General features: G+C 50.4%; 1 protein-coding gene across 2 annotated transcripts in view; it reads left to right on the forward strand.

The window, feature by feature from the left end:
* The window catches only part of LOC142585354 (uncharacterized), a 373752-nt gene that overhangs the window by 291050 nt on the left and 58337 nt on the right, over positions 1-24365 (forward strand). Inside the window, exon 1 of one of the 2 annotated variants that reach the window (XM_075696064.1) lies at positions 5804-7175. The exons of the other annotated variant lie outside the window; for it this stretch is intronic. Coding sequence (XP_075552179.1) covers positions 7000-7175 — 176 coding nt within the window. The 5' untranslated portion in view covers positions 5804-6999. Of the gene's footprint in view, positions 1-5803; positions 7176-24365 lie in introns of those variants that run through there. 2 annotated transcript variants of the gene reach the window in all.

Here is a 24365-nt window from a genome sequence, read left to right on the forward strand (position 1 = left end):
TCTGATCATTCTGATTTTTATTCTGCTGCTATAGTTTGCCTTTTTCGTCAATCACTTTGGCAAACTGTGTATTCGTTGTCTAAATAAACTTGTACTGTTTAATCCGGTGATCTCGCACGAACCGGTTGATTCAGTGCGGACGTGACCGATCGTGGGAGGAAAACGCGTCTATCCGGCAACGCTCGCGAGGCGACGTGGCTCCGGTCACCGTATACAGATGACTCAGCGCAAGTGCAACGCGAGGTATATATACGTTCGCCGCTGTGCATGCATATATATATATATATATGGCATTCACTCCGGCAACTCTGAGAAATGATAGTCGAGCGGCTTGCAGAGAGAGCGAGCGCGCTCGTTCGGTTTACGAAAGCATCCGCATCTTTGCCCGTTGCTCGTGTACGTATACGTACGTATACGCGTACTCGTACTCGTACGTCCGTGCAATTTGTCTGCAGTATAAGGCCGCTTCTTCCGGGATATACGCCGGGCGAAGAAAGGCGCGCGCCTTGTTGCTCTCGCGTCACGAGTATACATCCTTCTTCGCGCGAGGATCTGCACGCTTCGGTGTATACAGCGAACCGTGGTCGTGCGTGCACGTAGTAGAGCGTGCGTGGCTGTTCGACCTGCGTAGAAAGAAAAAAAAAAAGAAAGAATGACTCGAAGAAATTAAGCTCTCCTCACAGTGACTACGCGTGTATAACCTCTCCCTTCTTTTGAATGGAAACGAAGGAAAAAATATGCGTGGGAAGATGGAGACCGCGGAGGGGCTTTTCCTCGAAGAAATCGGATGGCCGTTGAGGAAATCTCCCACTGCTCTGGACAGGCGTAGACGAATAGGGCCTGTTTTGTTTGACATATTGTAGAAGGAAATATGGCCGCGGGAAGAGGGGACGCAAATGAAAAGACCGTGGCCTCTCAGATCCCAACGGCGCACCTTTCCATGCGATCGCAGAGGTGACGGCGAAGACCGTATATACGTCGTCATCATCATCAGCCTGGTTACGAACCGGCTGTGGAGCCGCTGTAGATATCTTTCAGTATTTTTACATACGGCTCGTGTACACCCTGATTTCGCAATGCCTCCATGACTGCTGAGGTTTCGACTGAGTTAAACGCTTTCTCGTAATCAATGAAAGCTATATATAAAGGTTGATTATATTCCGCACATTTTTCTATCACCTGATTGATAGTGTGAATATGGTCTATTGTTGAGTAGCCTTTACGGAATCCTGCCTGGTCCTTTGGTTGACAGAAGTCTAAGGTGTTGCTGATTCTATTTGCGATTACCTTAGTAAATACTTTGTAGGCAACGGACAATAAGCTGATCGGTCTATAATTTTTCATGTCTTTGGCGTCCCCTTTCTTATGGATTGGGATTATGTTAGCGTTCTTCCAAGATTCCGGTACGACCGAAGTCATGAGGCATTGCATATACAGGGTGGCTAGTTTTTCTAGAACAATCTGCCCACCCTCCTTCAACAAATCTGCTGTTACCTGATCCTCCCCAGCTGCCTTCCCCTTTGCATAGCTTCCAAGGCTTTCTTTACTTCTTCCGTCCTTACTTGTGGGATTTCAAATTCCTCTATAGACTGTCCTCTTTTCCATTATCGTCGTGGGTGCCACTGGTACTGTATAAATCTCTATAGAACTCCTCAGTCACTTGAACGATCTCATCCGTATTAGTAATGATATTGCCGGCTTTGTCTCTTAACGCATACATCTGATTCTTGCCTATCCCTAGTTTCTTCTTCACTGCTTTTAGGCTTCCTCCGTTCCTGAGAGCATGTTCAATTCCATCCATATTATACTTCCTTATGTCAGCTGTCTAACGCTTGTTGATTAACTTCGAAAGTTCTGCCAGTTCTATTCTAGCTGTAGGGTTAGAGGCTTTCATACATTGGCGTTTGTTGATCAGATCTTTCGTCTCCTGCGATAGCTTACTGGTATCCTGTCTAACGGAGTTACCACCGACTTCTATTGTACGCTCCTTAATGATGCCCATAAGATTGCCGTTCATTGCTTCAACACTAAGGTCCTCTTCCTGAGTTAAAGCCGAATACCTGTTCTGTAGCTTGATCCGGAATTCCTCTATTTTCCCTTTTACCGCTAACTCATTGATCGGCTTCTTATGTACTAGTTTCCTCCGTTCCCTCCTCAAGCCTAGGCTAATTCGATTTCTTACCATCCTATGGTCACTGCAGCGCACCTTGCCGAGCACGTCCACATCTTGTATGACGCCAGGGTTAGCGCAGAGTATAAAGTCTATTTCATTTCTAGTCTCGCCATTCGGGCTCCTCCACGTCCACTTTCGGCTATCCCGCTTGCGGAAGAAGGTATTCATTATCCGCATATTATTCTTTTCTGCAAACTCTACTAGTAATCCTCTGCTATTCCTTGGGCCTATGCCATATTCCCCCACTGACTTGTCTCCAGCCTGCTTCTTGCCTACCCTGGCATTGAAGTTGCCCATCAGTATAGTGTACTTTCTTTTGACTTTACCCATCGCCGATTCTAGATCTTCATAGAAGCTTTCGACTTCCTGGTCATCATGACTGGATGTAGCGGCGTAGACCTGTACGACCTTCAATTCGTACCTGTTATTAAGTTTCACAACAAGACCTGCCACCCTCTCGTTAATGCTATAAAATTCCTGTATGTTACCAGCTATATCCTTATTAATCAGGAATCCGACTCATAGATCTCGTCTCTCCGCTAAGCCCCGGTAGCACAGGACGTGCCTGCTTTTCAGCACTGTATATGCTGATGATGATGATGATGATGATGATGATGATGATGATGTGCTTCTTTCGTCCTCCTAACTTCACTGAGCCCTATTATATCCCATTTACTGCCCTCTAATTCCTCCAATAGCACTGCTAGACTCGCCTCACTAGATAACGTTCTAGCGTTAAACGTTGCCAGGTTCAGATTCCAATGGCGGCCTGTGGCGGCCTGTGCAGAACCAGGGATTCTTAGCACCCTCTGCTGCGTCGCAAGTCTGACGCCGTCGTGGCCAGTTGCTTCGCAGCTGCTGGGGACTGAGGGCCGGGGTTTGATTGTTGTGTTCATATAGGAGGTTGTGGCCAAGGGTGGCCTGCACCAGGGTGGCCTGCACCAGGGTGGCCGATCCTGCTCTGGTGAGGGTACATACAACGTTGGTATATACAGCGTTTCGTATATACAGACGTTACTATAGAGATAAGCTTGGCGGTAGGGGTCTACGGGTGATGCAAGCATGGTGAATAGAATACGGTGAATAGATTACCTATACTTTGGCCTTGTGGCTTGAAATGACTTTGTCACTTTAGAAATGAATATCACTCAACAAACTATTGCGCTATCGATGCGTCAGCTCTCAATAGCTATGCATGTGCGCAGAACATTGTTGGTTTCATGTGCTTAGAAAAAAAAAAAAAGAACGACTGCTTTGAAATTAAACTAACGAAAGGCCGATAAAGCGTATCAGTTAACTCCGCAAGAGCGTCTGAAGGCCGCAAGCACCAGAGATTCGACAAATCAGTGTGCTGCCCATGATAGCTGAGAGATCACAGAGCCAAAGTTTCCTCTAGTAACTTTGTTAGGTTACAAAATGGAAAGGACAAACCTTCTGTTGATGCTATCCGGTCGGGCGGTCTATATACGTACAGCAGCCCGGTAGCGGCGTTGAAGGGTCAGCTAGAATTTTGGATGTCTTAGAGAAAGACATTGGAGGCGAAAAGACCGGGTTTGTTAACGAGACTATGCAGCTCGTTGGCAACACTGTACTACATGAAAGAAAGCAGATACGAACGAGAAGGAGAAAGTAAACGAGGATCTAGTAATTAACTGACCGCGCATGCTCGGCGAGGTACAGGACATCGATCAACATTACTGGGCCAAGGTGTCTCAGTTTCTGTAAACAAAACAAGGCAGAGCTCGTTGAAGCCACTTCGGCTGACTTCGGCTGAAACCATGCCGGTCCAAGGATTTTGTGGCAATCGCACATGGAACGTATTTACCGCGTGTTTGCTGTGCGCTGTCAGTGCTTCCATCTTTCAGCCCTGCGGGACGGTCGCATTGTATAATATCCCGGACGAAATGTGCTGTGCACTGTTTCTAAATCAAGCGCCATGACGCGGATTTCGACAGCGTTCAATGAACAGAGTGGTTATTGCTTATAGAGGCAGACGCTCGCCGATGCCGCAAATACAGTGTGTCCGTAAAGTCATGCACCGGCCACAGGAAATCAACAGGACAAGATAGAAACGTGAAATCTTCACCAAATAAAAGGAAAACTCTCCAAGTTTCCGGATAGTATGATCTGCAAGGATGTGCAGAGACAGGTGATGACGCAGCACCACAAACAGCGCAGCTGCGCATCAGCCCACGTCCACGCCATGCAGTCGAGATGTTACACAAAGGAAAGTTCAGTGTGTTCTGTGACTCGCTAGATCCGAATCCGTGACCAATGTGCCACGTGAATATCGTCGCGTGTACAACGAAGCGACCCCGAATATAGGAATAACATTAATCGGTGGGATAAGCAGTTGAAGGATATGCCGAGAGTTTGTTTGGCAAAGGCCATTGTGGTATAGGCTATCGCTAAGTGTCGAGTCTGAGAGCTACCTAAGGAGCCCTAAAAAAAAAAAAAAAAAATCTGTGCTTGCGTGAGCTCGACAATTACACATAAGCAAGACTAACTTGGAGAGTTTCCCTTTTATTTGGTGAATATTTCACACTTCCACCTGGTTTCGTTCATTTCCCGTGACCGGTCAAAAGTGCACCATGGCTTTACGGACACACTGTACGCAGGAATAAGTTTGTGTTCGCTGTGGTTCGAGCGAGTTCATAGGCGACGCTTTCCGAAGACGATTAGGATGACTATAACATTGTGGCATCTTGATTAACGTTACAAGGGTGCTTGATGACTGACCGGCGGTGAAATTAATCGAACCGTCCTTTGGCACTGTAATATACTTGGCTGGGCTTATTCTCAGCTGCCCATCAATTTCGGGGCCCGCACGTGTTCTCTTGGCAGGTCGGCAGGACGCGCACGTTTCCCTTTAGCGGCTGTTGTGGCGCCAGAAAAAAAAAAACAAGAAAAACTGACGGAGGCACGGAGGCACGGACGAACGGTACACTTCCAGGAAGCGACGTGTCCACGCCTCACGGAAAAGAAAGAAGATGAGCCTGATTTATCGTTCATCCCATCACGCCCAGGGGCCGTGTCATCGCTTCCATCGACGCCGCGAATGGGCAAAGGGTGGAGAGACAATCTCGTTCCCTCGGAGTTCTTTCCTCACTGATCGTGAACCGCAGTGAAGATGGGATCTTCGCAGACAGACAGCCGCCGTACACACTTCGATCCACGCGTGCTCTGCCGGTCCCTCTCCGTGTACTGTCAGCGTGCCTCCTTGTTCTTCGCGAAGGTCCCAATTCGCCGATGGAGAGGAAGCATGCAGTGGTCGCGCGGCGGCGATGTGATGCGGGGTGCGGGCTCGCGCGCGCTTTTTCGCGAGTAGCCCCCGCGCCCGCTTCGGCGTCGTGTAATAATGGAAGTCCATCATCCGGGGGAGGGATAGAGCGGGGGGCCCTCGTGAAGGACGACGAACGCCGTGTCGGCCTGGTCGGCGTCAGCAGGCAGCAGCAGCAGTCTCAGAAGGGGCGGGGAAGAGAACGTGCGTTCTCTCTTTCTCGATGACTTTGGTTGTCTCTCCCTTCCTTCCCCTCCCCCCCTTCGGGGCTTGTTTCCCCTCTCTCTCGCCTCTGCCACCGCCGCGCCTCCGCCGGCGCTCGCGCGTTTGACAGGTGTGCCGCACGCTGCTTGCACGGCTGCTGCCGCCGCCGCCGGTGCGAGCAGGTTTCCTACGGCGGCTCTGGCTCGGCTGGGGCGAACAAGTGGCCCCTGTAATTAGAAGGCTGCCCTCCTCCCGTTTTCCCCCCCACCGCCGCCGCCTCGCCCTGCCCGGCCCGCCCGCCTGCCTTTCCTTTGCCTCGCGTTCGAGCTTGGCTTTGGCGGCGGTGCTGCCGGCGGCTTTCGGAGGCAATCTCCTCCGGTCCCTCGACGACTTCGGCCGGCCGAGCCGGCGGCGGCGGTCGTAGCGCTTGGCTTCTGCGCTGTGTGTGCGTGTATGCGTGAGCGTGGGAGAGGGAGCGCCTCGACCATTGTGCCGTCGCGGCTACTTGCGTGCGCGCGCGCTTGGCCGCCCGGGGATCTGAGTGCTCGCGGCGCGACTCGCCGCGTCAAGTGCGCGTTCGCGTGTCTCCCGCTTCGAGACGACGACGAAGTCGTCGAGAGTCGGTGGCGGCGGCATGTGGCCGGTGTCTTTGTCGCGGCGTCTTTCGGACAACTCAGTCGGGATGTCAAAGGGCCAGGCTGCTTCGAACAAGGCGACGACGGCGACGTTGGACGTGGGACAGCGACAACGACGCGCCTTTCACGTCCCTTGATTTACGAGAGAGAGAGAACGAACGAAGAGTGGGGAACCCCGGAGGAAAGCGAAGCAGCCCAGGTTGAGGCGTGCCGTCTCGGTGTATCGACTGCCGCATCAGCTGTTTCGGAGTGTTTGTTCGGTCGTATCGGATTACCGCGCCCGGCATCGTGTGTGCAGTTCACGTGTTACCGCTTCGGAGTTTCATCGTGACAGCACTGTTGCTTTCTCCGTCTCCCCCTTTGTTGCCTTTATTTTTAATTCTTTTTTCTCGCATCAATTGCTGTTTGCTCGGCGATGATCGGCAAGACCCGTGTTTTGCGTTCTCCCGCCGAGCCGTGCACCGTGACCACTGCTGCCGATTGCTCTTCGTTCGCGTCACACGAACTTCACCTCCCGGAGAAGGATTACTACTTCGTCCTCTGAAAACAGTGTATACTTCTCTGTTCTGACACCGTCTTCTCCTTTCTGACCGTCCAGGTATAATTGTTATCATCTTGTGTGCGCGTGTTACGTTTCTTCGAGTTCAGCGCGCTGATCTGCGGTTGTTTCGACAAGGCCGCGTGCGACGCGCCGACCGAGAGACGCCATGTCGACGACGGTCATGGGTCGGCAGACGACAATCGCCGGTACTGTCCCGGCCAGCAAGGTTCTGGTGTGTCGCCAGTGGTGGAAAGTGTGCTGGGTGTACGGCGACCAGTACAAGCAGTACCGGGAATTGTACGGCCGGAAGACGACTACCACAGTGCGCATGCAGCAGGCGACGTGAGTATGTGCGCATGCGCGCATGTCTTTCACGACGCTCCGTGGTCACTCGCTCGTTGCACGCCGAGACACTTCCGGCCGCGGGGCATCCGCGGGCCCTTTACAAAATCGTTATGGAAATTGCGTCGCGTTAGTGTTGACCTTCAGCTGCGTTCCGTTGACCTCTATCTGTTGAAACTCAATTGAACATCGTGCATGGTTTTATTGCAAGAGGGGGCTTGCAATCAAAGGGAGTTAGAAGCAGGTGGGAAAATAACTCTTACGTAAGTCAGCATAGAAATTCTGTTGTGTTTCTACTGGCACGTTTTGCTGCCTTCACTGGTAAGCACTGTACGTACAGTCAACCACAAAAGTTCATGGACCACGGGATCCCAGAAAACGTTCAATTTCCGAGCAGCCTTTAACAGTATAGTCAGCAAAACTGAACAGTACGATATTGGTCACATGTACTGGTAGAGGCTGTAAAAGCGAATATTGGGCTGCGTCGTGAGGCTGCGCGGATATTCAGTTTTTCTTTTCTCAGATTTCGTGTTCCGTAAAATTTTGCGGTTGACTGTGCGTGTGTTGCTGTCTTCGCCCAGTTGTCGTGCGCGCATGTTGTTGATCATGAACCAGCTGGGCCCGACAGTATATATTCTTGTGGCCTTCAATGGACATTTTGTTGAGATGCAATTGAATAGCGTACATTGCTTTTGCGAGGGACAGCGTGCTCTTGCTCGCAGGTTGTGAATACTCTGGATCGGTCCTGTTTTATTCGCAAAATTAATTGGCGTCGTGGCGGCGAGGTCATTCATGTCTAGCCCGGCGCTTACGCGTGCTGCCGCGGTCTGCATTGCAGGAGTGAGTTAGGAATGTTGATGAAGCGAACACCCAGGTTGAAATGAGCTATTAGCCTTTCTTTGTTACTTTCTTTTTCTTTTTTAGAAGAGTGATACACGGCTCCACCCTACTTGACCCTCCACAGTGCGCCCTTTTTCATTTCTTTCTTTCTTTCTTAACAGCCCTACTATGGTTACACTGTTTCGACGACTGTTCCGCGCTTTGAGTCACAGGAATGACAGGCACTATATTTATGGCCGTGCCCCCCTTCACACGACGATGCAAACTGGAACATAGTGCCAGGAACTGTGTCACTTGGCTACATAAACTTCTTCTTCTTGCGGCAGGTGCTTCTGCGGTGAGCAGCTGTAATGAGCAGCTGCCGTTCGTGCTAAGGTGTGGTCTCGAACGAGAATGGTAATTGGATTCGGATCGGGAAGCTAGCAAAGAAGGCTACGGTATAGCGTTTAAGCGAAGCGCTGGCGTCCGTGTTTTCGTGTACGTGTTAGAGTTTCTTTATTTCTCTTCATTTGTCTAGCGCCCTGCCTTTATTATAGGTGGTGTCCAAATCCGTGCCCCCAAGCGACGGCTGTCTCTAAACAATAGAAACAGATCTCGAAGGCCATTCTTTTGCTAACTGCATGCGCCGGAAGCAATTTGGGAGCGGCAAAGACGTCTTTGACGCCGTGTTTTAGACATCTTATTTGACAAGAGTATGCGGCGCTGTAGTGGAAGTTACGAGACGCAGTCTTTCGCTTGAGACTGAGTAGGCTACGCTTTTGATTCGACTCGCTCGCTTCAGGTTCGTGTCAACGACTTGATGTTGTTGTTTGTCATAGTTGCGTGCATGTAGTCAGAAATGGCAGAATGAAACTGAAACATCCCACCAGCGGTGTTACATAACCTTGCTAAATCATTGTTGAACCCGTCTTTCTTGCGTGTTCAGCGCAGCGTTCTCTGTGTTTGACTATGTCGTCGCGTGTGTTTTTGAGAGCCGTCAAGAGAAGAGAGGGAAACGGCGAAGTTCACGATGAATATTACGTCAGTGCAACGTCCCTTGAGAAAAGGTAACCATTCTGATCGTATACATCGCCCATCTCAGAAACACGCAGCATTATCCCACGGTTCGACGCTCGGGAGCAGCTTTGCGTGACATTCACTCTTGCGGTGCGAGGGGGCCGCAAAAAATTGTTAAGCGCTTCGCGAAGCCATCAGTTTACTAAACGCTGTGGACGTTCGGGTCGCGAAGAGATTTCTTTTTTTTTCTCTCTCTCGGGCTCCGTCGAAGCCGCCGCCTGGCTCTGCGCGCCTTCGCGAGGCCACGGCCGACCATTACGTGCGCGCCCGGCTCGTGCAAGCGAATACCCCAGCACGCGCTAATGAAGCAGCGCATACGCGCCAACACCGTGCCAAAGCAAAGACCGCGCATCAGCAAACTCACCTCGTCTCTCGGGCACACAAAAGGGCTGTGCCTCTCTCGGAGACAACGCGTGCATATTCTATGAACGCGGGCTCGCGCCGAACGCTCCCAGCCGCTGCATGGGACGCCTCGAGAATTCATTAGCATCTCGGCGCCGGTTGCGTACAGGCTGCCGGAGCGGCCTGCCGGCGCGGCTAATAATCGTCGCTGCGGCTGTTAAGCGAAAACGCTTGATGTCGATGCTGCCCAGAGCGCGCTTGATGCGCATGCGCGCGGCCTCCTCCTCTACCCTTACCCCCCCCCCCCCCCCGCCATGCTACGGTCTGGCTGATCCGCATATACGTACGCGGTCTCACTCAAAACCGTGCAACACTGGGGTAGCCTTGAAGCCTGCGAGAGCCAATCGGGAGACGAGTTCGCGAGCCTGCAGCCCTCTAGTGGCGGTTGTCGTCGTCGTCCTCATCATCATTGTCACCACCTCAACCACTAGTACTACTAACACCACCACCACCACTACTACTACTACTACTACTACTACTACTACTACTACTACTACTACACTACTAATTTAAGACAGTCGATTCCGCAAATTTCCCGATCTCGTCACACCGCGTTATCTATGTCTGCTGCCCTCGACTGCGTGTTTAATTCCCTTCCCTTTTTTTGGCAACCGATTCGGTTAACGTGTTCTACGTGTTCTAACGTGTCAACCACATGTTCTACCGTCTGTTCTAGCTACGCTCTACACACGTGACCTTCTTCGCACTGATCTCAACTGTGGAGTATACAAGTGCACGCGCGGTGCGCTCTCTCTAATCCGTACCGCCGCCTTCCCGTCTGGCAAAAACGCCAAAGGAGGGAATTGCATCGCCACTCCGCTTCTTTCGCTGCTCGCCCCTTGAACTGAAGTCGTGACCGCGGGTAACTTTTGACAGCTTGCCTAAGAGCATTAATCTTGTCTTCAGGATCATCTATACGCTGGTTCGAAAATTTATTTTGCGTTCACTGAAAGGGACAACAGCGCCGCCGCATCTTCGTGATGTAAGTCTCCGCAACTTGCTGGATATATATCTATATATTCAGTGAACGGTCTATCATTCACAGCTTGCAGACTTACGGCCGTACACTTTCAGTCGAGTACTGTCTATGGAGCGTCGTATAACCCGTGTTTAAACGGGAAATGCCTATATAGGGATGCAAAGCAAATACCTTTAGCATGCACGCGCGCGTCCGTGGGGCGTGCGTGCGTTTTGCGTGTTTGCTGTGTGGATCATATAGTTTTCACCCAGCGCCTGCAGTATAGCGTACCAGGCCGTTATCAAAGCTAACACCTGTATAAATTCTCGGTAAGGTCGGCAAGTGCAGGCGTCTTCGTTGCCGAAATCCATTAGCAAAGATCGCACGTTCGCGACTAGCCAACGCCTTTCCTGTCGCGCCTGTTTGGCGATTTCGATTGTCCAGCGCGTGACTTCCGACCAGTCTCGCCGGGGTTCTTGCATGCAGAAAGTATACGCTCTCGTAAACTTACTGAGGAGGTTAAACTGGTACCAGTTAGTATCGATTCGTGTCGAACATTTAGTGCTGAATTCAGGCGAAGACGTAGGTAGAGAACACGCCACGAGCGTTTAGTATCATCCGAAGGTTTATTGCGTATAGACGGGTATTTAAACCTATAAACTCGTCCGCTCTTGTCTTTTGCTACGCCTCACCAGCTCCGCGCATCGAGGTGAACGCAGGGTTTTTTATGTCAGGCAATCAGCAACGAGAGCCGCTTGCGCGTTCTGTAAGGATGGTACAGGGCGGCTCGCCTATTGTGCTCCACTTATCCCTCCGTGAAGCTCCTCTTATCCCTCCTTGAAGTCGGCATCGCGCGGAGGATGACCGCAGGCGTACAGTAGATGAACCCTTGCTCTGGCTCTCTTCTCTGATTGACTGACGCGACACAGCTACGTACTTCACGGGGATGGTGGGAGAGAGCGTAGCTTCGGCTATGCTGCACGGAACTGGCGAATAGAGTACGACAGCTCGAGCCTTTTTTTTTTCTGAGCGTCGCCCGACGGCGGATAAGCCAGGCATGACTATCAGCCGACGGGCAACAGCTACGTGGCCTCCTCTGCACTCTTTCTTTATCCGCTCAGACAAAAAAAGAGCACCCCTTCAAAGCCGCCGAAAATGTCTCGCCCGTTTATCCCCCCACGAGGCATCACTTCGCGTCCCCCCCCCCCCCCCCCTCTCGGGAGGGTCTCACTCCTGTATAAGACCCGTCTCCGAAGCGCGAGACGCACACGAGCGTAGCTTACGCGTATACGCATGCGCACCAGGAAGAGACCGGGCGAAGTCTTTTGAAACATCCGCCATGGATGTCGTTGCAGCGCAGCAGAACCTTTCAGCGCGGTGTATTGTTGCCGGACGATTGCACTGGAATAGCACGCGACGTCTCGGTCGTCGTGGGTCGGGACACCAAAGGCCGCTGGGGCGGCGCGCAGGGCCCACGGGCGGAGGTACTTGGACCAGACAGACGGCATTTCTGGTCGGGTGTGGTGCCTGCGTGTCTCTCTAGTTCTGCTCGCCTTCCTCGCGTACGTATGCTGATCGCGTGGCCCGGCTAATAGTCTTTTTCCCCCGAGATCAGCTCCGTGAGGTAGAGAGAGAGAGAGAGAGGCTGACATCTGCAGGTTCGTCCGTGGGCGCGGTACTCTCAAGGAGCGCGCGGCCAATGAAGCGCACTGAGGGTATGGAAGATCCACCTTGTGCCGGGAGGGGGGATGGAGAAACGCGATGACGAGCTGCTCCTGTGGACCTGTCAGTTATGATCATCTGTATAAAGACCCTCTAGTGGCCTGCGCTATACGTGAGACGCTGGAAGACTTCCTGCACCAAGTTTTCTGACGGCCAGCTTAGCTTCGACAGCCGAGATTAAAAAAAAAAAGAAAGCGATGAAATGACTTTGACGACCTTTAGCAACGACCCTTCATAAACGAAGAACAGCGTTTACGCTTCGCTGTTCAAGTGACGACATACAAATGCGATTAAAATTTGTGTGTATTTGTTAGTTCGGTTGTTTTGTTATGTGTTGACCGGCTCTTCCATGGTGGGGGAATAAACTTGCGCAATTGCGGGTGGAAAAAAAATTATCTGCGATGCTGTTTCTCTACCCAAAGCGAAGCACAAGGGTCGTGCCATCTTGCGTCACGTTCGAAAGCGACATGTTGGTAGTTGCGCGAAGTGGCGCGGAGCAAGGAGAGCACAAATGGCGTGGAGGGTTTTCTGTAGCGGATTGATAGCGCGACGGGCACGATTAGCGCCGAATGCGACATCAACATGTCTTCGCTGTAGAGTGTATTTCGGTGGGTTGGGGTGTCGCTGTTGCTCACGGCGGCGTTAATTAGCCCAGCCGTGGATGACCTTCTTTTCTTTTCTTTTTTAACTGTAACGCAATGAATATTTGTCCAAGATCTTGCAGTCGGCACGTCATTAAGATGCTGAGCTCCTACGTCGTTCTTGTTTCTATGCGTTCCGGCCAATCACGCCTTCATTTACCATAGCAGGAATAGCGCACCGCATCTGCAAACATGTAACTTTAGCAATTAATGGACTGACCGCCGTATTCCGGGCACTAGTGCATAACAAAAGAACCGGCATCGCATTTCTCAAAACGTGCCAGTACTTCACTCGGAAGTGTCTTTCCTTAGCACGTATTTTCCCTTAGCACAAATATAGCATATGCTAGCTATTTGTACCATTTTAACAAGTGAAATTTCGTTGCTGTTCGACCTCATCCGTGTTTGTGTTTCTTGGTGTCCATGCAACAGTTCTTTATCTATCTATCTATCTATCTATCTATCTATCTATCTATCTATCTATCTATCTATCTATCTATCTATCTATCTATCTATCTATCTATCTATCTATCTATCTATCTATCTATCTATCTATCTATTCGTGCGTGTGTGTGTAGCGCATGTGCGCGCACGCTGTGTGTATCATCTCTTCTGCAACTCAACACCAAGAGTGTATGATCGAGATTAGGATGCCACGGTAACATCTCTCTATAGTTAATCATTACGCTCGGCATTTCTTTTTTCTCTCTCACTCTCTCTAGTCATTCTCAGCCACACCTGCTGTGTCACGGCTTCCTTTTGTAGTCTCGCAGTAATGACTCGGTTGACTGCCACGTCACAGGCCCATCAGGTGCTCGTGAACTCTCGCGGGCGGCACCCAAGCGCCGCGACTCCTTTGTGTGACCGCTCACAAAGGCTCCCTAATGCGACCTTGGTGGACGCGGACTGGCATGCCGAAAATGGCGGGCGTCTACGCCATCTGAAAGATTGGAAGGGTTAAGTCGAGGGAACGACATGCGAAGAAGTGCTTCCGCATCTTCCGCATGAATACGTGCCTCCACAGTCTGTATGTACTCAGAGTTCGCGTCTTCACTGAGTACGGCCCCCTGCGAGAACACTAATTATATTTGACTTATACAGCCGGTCGTCCAGTGTTCTGTTTAAGCTGTTGGCGGTAAATTCGTCTAGACGGGCCATTCGTGGATTGAAGTGTCCTTCTCGCGCATACTATGGTTAAAGTTCGCGCAGCTCTTTCTTAAAACCCGTTCCTATGCGTGGTGGCGCTGTAAGCTGGTCATATTTCGGAACGGATTATCAGTAAGGCAAGTCAAAGGGATGTACTAAAAGTGCTTCGCTTAGGCCGCCCTTCCCGTGCCCCTTAGATATCATTACATTTTTTTCGCTTAGTTATAAAGGCTTCAAGTGAAGCCTGCGCTGCGAAAATTATCTGATGCGAAGTCTGATATGAGGCACTGAGAGAACAGAAGGTCGCGGAAGCACAAAGAATGATTAATTGCCTCAGGGGCTCGACCGATGTATCACAGATAAGAAAAAAAAAAAAAGAGAAGATCATGGCGAGGGGAGGCGATTGGGAAAATTTCACCATGTAAGCGTTTGAGAAGACGATCCGAGAGAGTGACATATATATATATATATATATATATATATATATATATATATATATATATATATATATATATATATATATATATATAGAGAGAGAGAGAGAGAGAGAGAGAGAGAGTTGAAGAAATGGGAGGTAACGCGGATAGATGAAACTGAAGTGTGACGAGTGAGCTGTATAAATGCGGATGCAAATGCAGATTTTAATGGAATGTTTGTGAACGTAAAAGTGCTATTGCTCGTTGCGCTATATAGTGCGTACCGCATAGTGTGGCGCTCGAAAAAGCCAAATTATTGTAATTTTTCTTTTGAAGCGTCTATTGACCGAAACAAGAATTATGTAAGAAGCTACATAAGCGGTGAACTGTCATCTAAACCGTGCTTGGATAGCTATTTAAATGCTTGGTATCTATTGTGCTTGCACGATTGATTGATTGATTGATTGATTGATTGATTGATTGATTGATTGATTGATTGATTGATTGATTGATTGTGAATTTTTTGACGTGCCTTTTTATTGTTGCTATTGTCACCGGGGTCATCGTTGTCGCTGTTGTTTTCTCACACGTCCTGATATAGGATGCAAGAGTGGTTATTAATCAGTTCATGGAGTCAGGAGTCACCGACCGCCGCATGGCGTTGCACGTCTGTTTTTTTTTTTTTTTCAACTATGCAGCGTATATGCCCGCAGGGCTACGGTTCCGCGCGGGCGAGACCACTAGGAGACGTCATCCCGTATACGTTCCTTAGCTCTGCCAAACGTCATCGCGATAACTGGACCCCCCACGGAGGCCGGCGTCGGCGGCCGGTGAGGCTTCTCCACATCGCATCGAGGCGCCGATGATCAGTGAACCCGCAGAGAGGCGGATCGAATGCCGATAGATTTTTTTTCTTTCCCTCCCCCCTCCCATTTTTTTTTTTTTTTTTGCTTTCGCTTGCGCGTTCGTTTGGCGGTTGTATATAAGAAAAGGGGTGGAGGGTAGGGGGCCAGGCGCCGAAATTAGAGGTGGCAGTGAAACGAGCTTTCGCTTGATCGAGTGGCTTTAATTTCCGCCACGTTCTCACACCAGGAGGCGCAAACGCGCTAGGGCCCATTTCATCGAAGGCAAAAAAAATAAAAATAAAAAGGAAGTCCCGTCAGCTGCTTCTGTTCTTGTGGTTATTTTAGTGATGGTGGCCAGGGTAGAAGAATAGGGGGAGAGAGAGAGGTTTGGGCGAGAGTGTTGACTGAGATCGTTAATCCGTTTGTAATGGTTCGAAAACTACGGCACGCGAAAGTGGCCTGTCCCGATTGGCGTAACAAATGAGTTAATAATTGTAATTGAGCGCCGATATCATATTTCGCTTACCCCCCCCCCCCTCCCCGTCCCCTTACTCTTTGTTAGATCTTGTGACGGGAGAGGAGGTGCCTTTCCGTTTCGAATTATTAATATGTGTAAGGTGCTGGCTCTGTAAACGTGTTATGAACCTAACGAAAAAAGAAAACATACGAACCGGTGGTTAAAGACTGTTTACTTGGAACCTCAATCTGTCTTCCCCGTCGTGTCTTTTCGCGTAATCTTGTCCATGCTTCAGCCATGCACACTATAGTCACGGAAGCAGGCACCGTATTCACGTAGCGCTCTTACGATTGTTCGTAAGAGCTATAGTGCCAGCCAGTCCTGATTCTATAGACGTATTGCTAGAGGAGGCGACCGGCCAATCGCAAAACAGCACTTACGAAAAAAAAGAAAAGAATATTTGTGAATTCAGCCCCAGATTAGGCTGACCAAATCTAGTTTTACACCTTCTGCGTTGCCGTATATCAGCCCTGTATACTATCGTCCGCTGTTTTGAACCTGTTCGATTTTTTTCGGGCGCTAAGATTTGGCGTATATGGCAGCGGAACGAAAAAAAAATTGTTCATGTAGTACATTGCATGCTGCGAGTTCAGGTTTAAAAACCCCTGAAGTGGCCGAAATTAATCCGGCAATGTCGACAGTCTCGGCCAGCCAGTGCATGCGTGCATGGCCACATTCCCGTAGCCGACCTGCAGGATAGCTGGGAGCACAGCCCTTACAAAAAAATTTTATAGACAGTCTATAGACCTTCTATAAAAATTTTTGTAAGGGAGTACACAGCAGGCCCTGCTTTTTCGTGGTCGAAGACCGCGCACTATAGGTTAGGCGGAACAGGCGTTGGATAGCGTGACAACTGATCGGATCAGCGTCTGTTTAAGTGCTATCTATCTGTATACGTTCGACCATCTTGAAATCTCCGTGGCCACTGGCATAGCGTATGCCTAATCATATGCTGCTGCCAAAGCGGGAGATACATACGTATACCTTTAGGAGCCGTACACGTCAAAAAAGCCTTCTCGAATCATTGGCTACATGTAGAGCCGATAATTGTGCCGAGTCACGCTATGGCCATCGACGACGCAGGTTTGATGGATGGATTGACGGGAGACGACGGTCCTTTCAAACCCGGCACGTACGGCCTCGGTTATAGGCTCGTCTATGCTTCGAGGAATATAACGACGAATAGAGAACTAAACGGAGAAATCTGGGTCGCGTCTTCGGGGGTTCCTGGGTGGCCTGCGCTACCCCGGCGAAATTGCTTTCCCGGCGCGTACGAGCAGCGGCGAGGGTCGACCGTGTTATGTGCGAGTCTGGCTCTTTCCCGATCGAGTTCACGGCGATAAGCAATCTGTGCGGCAGGCGTCCCGGACGACCTGTCCCGCGAGCGTATTAGAAGACTACGCGTTCTCGACTTGCCGGCGTCGATCGCACGCCGAAGATGTCTTGTGTCCCCGCCTGACCCCCGCCCGATAAAAGTAATAAACGAATAGGTCCGCGAACAAACGAACGATTTACTGCGAGAGGCCGGCGAACGGCGAGGAGGAGTTTGCGTCGTTCCACTTTTTTTTTTTTTTTTTTTTTTTTTTTTACAGAGTGCGCGCTGCTTTGCTCGGACGCAGCAGCGCCCCGTTTAAATTATGGCTCTCTGCTGCTGGAGCATAGAAGCTCTTCGTGGTTGTATATATATATAGGAGTATATAGCAGCCCCAGGCACGCTAATGGGCATTTATTAAAACGCCGGCGCTCGTCCTCTTCTTGGGGAAGACGAAAACGTAGCGTTAAAATAAAGTTTAAGAAATAATAAAGGCAATGAATGAACTGCGTGTTTCTTTTTTTTAATTTTCGTATTACTTTTAATTATGTTTTAAACTCGTTTCTCTCGAACAGACGCAGTAATTTTTGAGCGTGAAGCCAAAGTAAGCCAAAGTGCCGCGCTTGATGTACAGTAACTTCCTTTTTTTTTTTTCGTTCCACATAGCCGGCGGGTCGAATCGGTGGATACACCTCACATCTTCACTAGGAAAAGAATCAAGACGGGGATGAAGCTTCGAAGCCGGTTTGCTTTACTACACTGCAGGTTCCCGAGGGTCCCCTATGAGGTCCTGCTTTGAAGGGTTCCAGATAGCTAGCAGAGAGAGAGAGAGGGGGGGGGGGGGATCTGTTGGTTGCCCGACTTAGTTTGAAGGTTGGGTGTTACATATACACGGTTCTGAGAGAAGTGGTTCGCAAGACTTCGCGATCGATCGGGTCGCGTGCCTTTGGGGCGCTTCCACAGACCGCCACGCGCGTTCCGCACCACTTGCTTTTCCAACGTCGTGCGGTTGGTTGGTATAGACGGGCTGGTTGTACATCCCGGCTTATCTCCCTCGTTTGATGAAGACGCGCCGCTGCGCGCGGCAGTCCAGAAACCTCGTTTCAGGCTCGTGCCGCGCGCTTTCCGCGCCATGTTTACACGAACGCGGCCGAGTTCTGTTCTTTCAACGTGCTTCCTTCGCGTTAAAAGTGGCCCTGAGGAAGTTATCGCAACTCAGATTTGTATTCCGAGCCTCTAGCGAGCTGTTTATTATAGGATTCCCTCTAGTTGTGAAGAGGCGAGCGGCTGCGTGAATTTATATGCAGTTTCACGTTCTCTTACGTTGTAACAGCGGTAACGTTTACCGAGGGGCACATTGTATGTGTAAACGGTGGTTTTCGCCCCTGTTCTCGCAGCGTGCTTCTTTCACGTTAAAGTGGCATGCAGGGCCCCCTGAGGAAGTTATCACAACTCAGATTTGTATTCCGAGTCTGTAGCGAGCTGTATCTTAGGATTCAATCTGGTTGCTGGGAAGAGGCGAGCGGCTGCATGGATTTAGATACAGCTCCACGTTCTCTTACGTTGTAACCGCGGTAACGTTTGCCGAAAGGCGGATTTTCATGTTTTGTATGTGTAAACGGTGGTTTTCGCCCAGAATAACGGCAAACGACATCGCAAACAATATTTTGCGTGAGCGCGCAGGTCTCGGAGGCTCATATGGCACGCGATTGGCTTCGTACAAGTTGGGTTCGCGAATCGGAGCACAAACATTAAGTGTAACTTGCCACTGCGAGTAAGAGAATGCGAAGAATTCGTAGACAATATAGAGGGGCACACACTCGATGATAGCGTGTCGGAAGCAATATTAAACAACCTCGCGAGTCGTGCACAGTGCGTATACAGTCGGCGTCAAACATTTACGCATAACGAAACCCGAGAATAATTGCGAAATATTTCCGCAGCCTGGCATTGGAATTTCCAGCCTGTGCGAGCGAAGTGGTCGAAAACCGAACGTCTTCTCCGATCCCCATCGCCCTTAAACATTTTGCACCGACTGTGCGCCCCGTTCTGGCGACGTCGGAGAAAATAAGGCAGGCAGCAGCGGAAAGACAGTTGTATGAATGCAGACCAGAATGAATCACAATGCTACTTGTTGTATGTCCGCCCCTGACAATCCCGAAACCTTATCTATTGTCGCTTTAATTTTGTTATCTGGGTCACTGGACCTTGGTCGTGCTCCAGGCCGCTTGTTCGAAGAGAAACCTAACGCCTGCCTCATCAATTCGACTTTTAACGCCGTCTGTCAACCTACATTTAATGCGTCGCTACCAACGGCGACGCCGCGCTGAGCTTTCAGTTCGCAAGTGCTTTTTGCACGCCAGTCGCCTCGCTTGTCAAAAAACCTGACGTGTGCCCGCTTGGCAAAGACAACAGAAAGCGACGTGTTGGCAGGACGCGCACGACAATGTCGAACCGCGTCGAGCTTGAAGTGTTCGCAGTCTCGTAAAGCAAAGCAAGTGCAAACTGCGTTCACGTATATAGATTGGAACGATACAGAAGGGAGCGCGCACCATTGGCAGATGGCGCGGGTGTCGTGGCCTTTGCATGTACCTTCATATTGTTTTACCTACGTGTTGTTATTACCTTTATATTGACTTCAATACAAATAAGGGGGCGGCTGCGTTACCTCTACGACTCTTGCTGACTCGACGGTGTGCTCCTTACAAGTTGGCATTAGTGGACAGACGTATACACAACATTGTAACGACCTCATAAGAGGTCATCATAAGACATAATAACGTCGAATGTCATGTCCACCTCAGGACATAATATAGGCTTCTGCTGCAGTTAAGTACGCAAGTATGCACAAACTCTCGGATAGATAGATTGGTAGAGAGAGAAAGAAAGAAATGGAGGGAGGCGGTTAGGCTCTGTCCGGCTGATTACCCTATACTCACGGGGAGAGGTATGCAGAATTGAGGAAGTGAGGAAGAAGGCGCAACGGTGTTCACAGGTTGGGTACTCAAGCGTGTGGTATTCAGGATTACTGCAAGATGGCTCGTGTGCATTTTTGTAAATGCGTGAGGCCAGGCGGCAGCGGTGCCGTATACAGCTTCTTGAACAGGTCAATCGACTTGTCCCTCATGGTCGAAGCAGGGACAGTGGAATAGGGGGTGGCCGACAGTCTCTTCACACAAATCACCGAGCGCACAAATGTAGGCGAGTCAGCCATATCAATGCATTAGGAGTACGAATTAATGAATTCCACGCCGATCCACAGCCGACAAAAGCGGTGTCGCGTCATGATGTGACGGATTTGGCGGTAACCGCAGTCGTAAAATGTCGGATCGAGCGACAGTTGGGAGTTCCGTGGAGCACGTTCACGGAGCCAAGCGCGACATTACGCGCGAGGTGGCGAAGCTCTCTCGCAGGATCCACTCTCGGCGGTGCTGCGCGGCGCAGCCCTCGTCGCGCTCCTGAGATCGCGGACTGCCTGCACATCTTATTCCTTTACTCCTTGTTGCCCGTGCGTTCAGTTTTGCGAGCCGTTCCCCGTGACACATGCAAGGGCGGCTGCATGTTTAGAGAGCGCTGGGACCGAACGGTGCGCGGCCTAATGGCTCTAACCCGATTTCTCGGCGCGGGCCGACCTCGCGCTGGCGCCGGTCGCTTCCGCCGGCCGAAATGTGCCATACACGCACGTATCACATACACACTGCCGAGTGTGTGCAGCCGTGCCCGCACCCCGCCGCATGCATGCACTGCCACCGCCCATGGCGCGCACTGCAGCTGCTGCTCGAGTTGCCCCTCTCCCACGTGGCTCCTCGCCGGCGTCGATGGTTAATGACTGGCCCAATTCGTGGCTAAGCGTATCGTGCGAAGGCAATTTATCGACCCTCATGCGCATGCGTGTATAATACACGCGATACACGTGTCCGGCGACCGCATTATTTAACGAATGTAGGCTATAGTCGCCGCGCGCACTCCTCTCCGTCCGCGACGGATGTAATACAGCGATGGTCGTGTGCGTGTGTGTGTGTGTGTACGGCAGTGCCGCCGCCGCCCTGTGAGAAATGGACGCCGTGTCCCGTCTCTTGGGTGGTGGCGATGGCACATCACGTTCCCTGGACTGTGTGTGTGAAAGAGAATTTGAAAACAGGGAGATCGGCGTGTTGGACCCGGTTATATATATATATATATATATATATATATATATATATATATATATATATATATATATATATATATATATATATATATATATATATATATATATATATATATATGAATCTGTGCATATGTATGTATGCATGCTGATGTCGCGCGTCTTACTACAACCCGCGTATTGTGTCCCGCTTTCGAACTTATGCACGGACCAACTCGTCCAAGCTGCCGTTATGTTCATAAAACCGTGTTTGTGTTAATCGCCACTTCGCTTTATGATCTCTCCCCGTTCGGTGTATTACATAAGGAGGTGGTTATCACGCACATTGGGGAAAAAATCAGGTTCGTGTTGTACAGATGTTGAAGGGCGCCGGAACAGAGACAAAAATTTACGGAAAAGCAGACAGGATAGCGCTTCACTCGCAACTGAAAATTTTTATTGAACACAAATACTCTATGGGCAGTTGAACGACTTTCACGCGCACGCGCAGCAGAGCGTGCGCAGGCTTCCAATATAAACATAAAACGCATTGAAATGCTAATTATCAAGGTCGGCGAACTCTTTAACGTGAAGAATGACAAGAAAAGGGGAGAAGCAAGCGACATGCACGCACACACACGCAGAGAGAGAGAGAGAGAGAGAGACTTAATGCCAAAATTCATGGTGTTGGGCGTATTGTTGGCCAACGCGGCCAGGTAATGGTAAGCTGCGCTTACGAACGTAACGCCTCATTAATTCGGCGCCTGATGCTACGTGTAAATTATACATAGTATACTATAGCATATGGTATATATAGCTCCGAATGTAGTACGTTTCAGGTTCCTCGTCCTCATATACACATTCCTGTGTTTTCTGCTTCCCTTATTTCCCTGGGCCTTGCTTAGATTTGTCGAGGTATGAAGTGTCTTCAAGCGGCTCCCTTCAGGAAGGAAAGGAATGCGTCGAAAATGGGTGGACTGCTTCGAAAAGGGTATTCGAGTCCGCACCGGTTTTATTTGTTAGAGCAGAGAGACGCCACCAGTAGACCCAGTCGGTTCGGTGGGCTCTGACATCTATTTGCCAGCTGTCTTCTGTCAGCTATCTGTTAGCTATTGCTAACTGTTTGCTACTTGTGAGCAATGCTTAAATACTAGTGTAAGTATAAGGCAATACCAATGTGGAGCAGCGAGATCAGAGACGCGCTCCTCCGGCCAGGCCTCTTCGCTTTCCCTTTCCTTAATACTTTCTCCCTCTCTCTCGTTCTCGGAGGTTCAGTTTTTGGGCCGCAGTTACAAATGCGTGCAAACCAGTAGAAACGAAGCGAGGCATTGTATTCTTATTTATTTTTTTCTGACTGCGTTCGCGCTTGAGTCATGCTGGCAGCGCAGGCAGCATCGCGAGCAACGGGAGCCGCCATCTCCCTCCGTACCGCAGCAACAGCTGCAGACCCCGAGACTTCCAGGTCGTGTGCAACGGCGGCACTGGCGTTTTCCCTTTCATTCCGGCCCGCGGCATGATGATTCCATAGCGCGTGAGTTCGCGGGGCAGAGCACATGCCGTACACAGAGTGAGGGGGGGACGAGCGCGCACGACGCAAGTGTATACACGACCGTGTTGTATGCTTCTCGCAAAGTGAAAAAAGAAAGAAAGAAGAGAAACGAAAGGCCGAGAGTGTGCAGAAAAGAAAATTCACCGGTCACGACTCGACGGCCGTGTTACCTCTCCCCCCCGGCGCTCGCATGCGCGATTCGGTTTGGGCCGCGAACGGGGTCGACCACGTCCCGCCCTCGCTTGCTTCCCGAACACCTTCAAAAGACGACGACGTGCACGTCTGTGTGTGCGCGTGCGATGCCGTTCGCTGCTGCTGCGGTAGCCCGCGCGCCCTCGCATGCATGGGGACCGTGACCCGCTTAACGCACTCAGCCGTTCGTGCTCGTGAGTCGCTCACGTTCTATCTCGCTCTCCTTTTCTTTGTTTTGTGTTGGGTGAGGAGAGAGAGAGAGAGCTAGCTAGGGAATGTGTACATCACCGTGGTGGCCTCTCGTATTCACTTAATTCTCTTTCTCCTTCCTCTCCTGTATGTTCGTCTCTGCGGGCGCGTGTTGTTCGTGCGCGTCTGCAGATGCGCTGGGTGTGAAGCTTGTTAACCTCCCCCGCCCGCCCTCCCCCTTTGGGCTGCGGGTGGCCCGCTAACTGGCGTAGGCGTAACGGCTCTTTTAAGTCTGCGCGTGCCGCCGCCGTGCGTGTAGATATGTGTGTGTATACGGAAGTACGTGGTTTGTGTGACGCGTTCTTTTTTTTTTTTTTTTTCTGTGATCTGATCTGGTTACGTGGTGATGGCGCGGACGTCGCTTTCGCTGACATCGGCTTTATGCCCGTGAGTCGACGTTACCGATTTGGAACGTGGCATACATGTGGTTCTGCAAGAGAGAGAGAAAGAGAGAAACGTGGGTGTGAAAGGCAAGCAGGTTTAACCGGAAGATATTCTGGTTTGCTACCCTGCACTGGGGGGAAGGGTAAGGGGAGATGAAAGACGCAAGGAATAACGTATAGATAAAGCAAAAGCACGAACAAATAGAGGAACTGAGGAGCGCCCGTGGGAACTGTAGTTGCGCTAATAGGCCAGTCGAAGGAAAAACTTAATGAGTGTTTTATAAGACGACATATACGCAATCTTTTTAGCGCGTTTGCCGGTGCTTGCCGCACTACTATACGCTGGGAAAGGGTCGAGACGTGGAAAGAAGCTGATTAAAATGAGTTAGTGTAATCACGAACAACAAATAGCCCTGTAGGCGGGGCCACTGTCGGGCCCTACGTTTTTCCATTGCACTCCTTGCTTATGCCGTCGTTGTCATATGTAGGACCAACATTGCCGTATGTAAATTCAGTTATTGTCAGCTTTGCTCCATAGGATGTCAGTCAGGGCCAACGTTGTCCAATACAGGAGTAACCATGGCCAATGTTGCCTGACGTAGGGCCAGTCATGGCCAGCCTCGCCGCACATAGGTCGAATCGGGGCCGATGATGTCTATTGTATAGGATAACATGACCCAACATTTGGTCCTTGTTCCACCTTGGTCGTTCTTTCTGTGCTTCTAGGAGGGGCGTGAAATGCAGGGGCTCGTTCCGCACGATCATTGACTTGTCATGGGAATGGCGTGGACTCGGCGCTGACGTGGAACTATGTAGCTCACGGAACTGCAGGACCA

Source organism: Dermacentor variabilis, chromosome 6, assembly GCF_050947875.1.
Source record: "Dermacentor variabilis isolate Ectoservices chromosome 6, ASM5094787v1, whole genome shotgun sequence".
Taxonomy (NCBI): Eukaryota; Metazoa; Arthropoda; class Arachnida; order Ixodida; family Ixodidae; genus Dermacentor; species Dermacentor variabilis.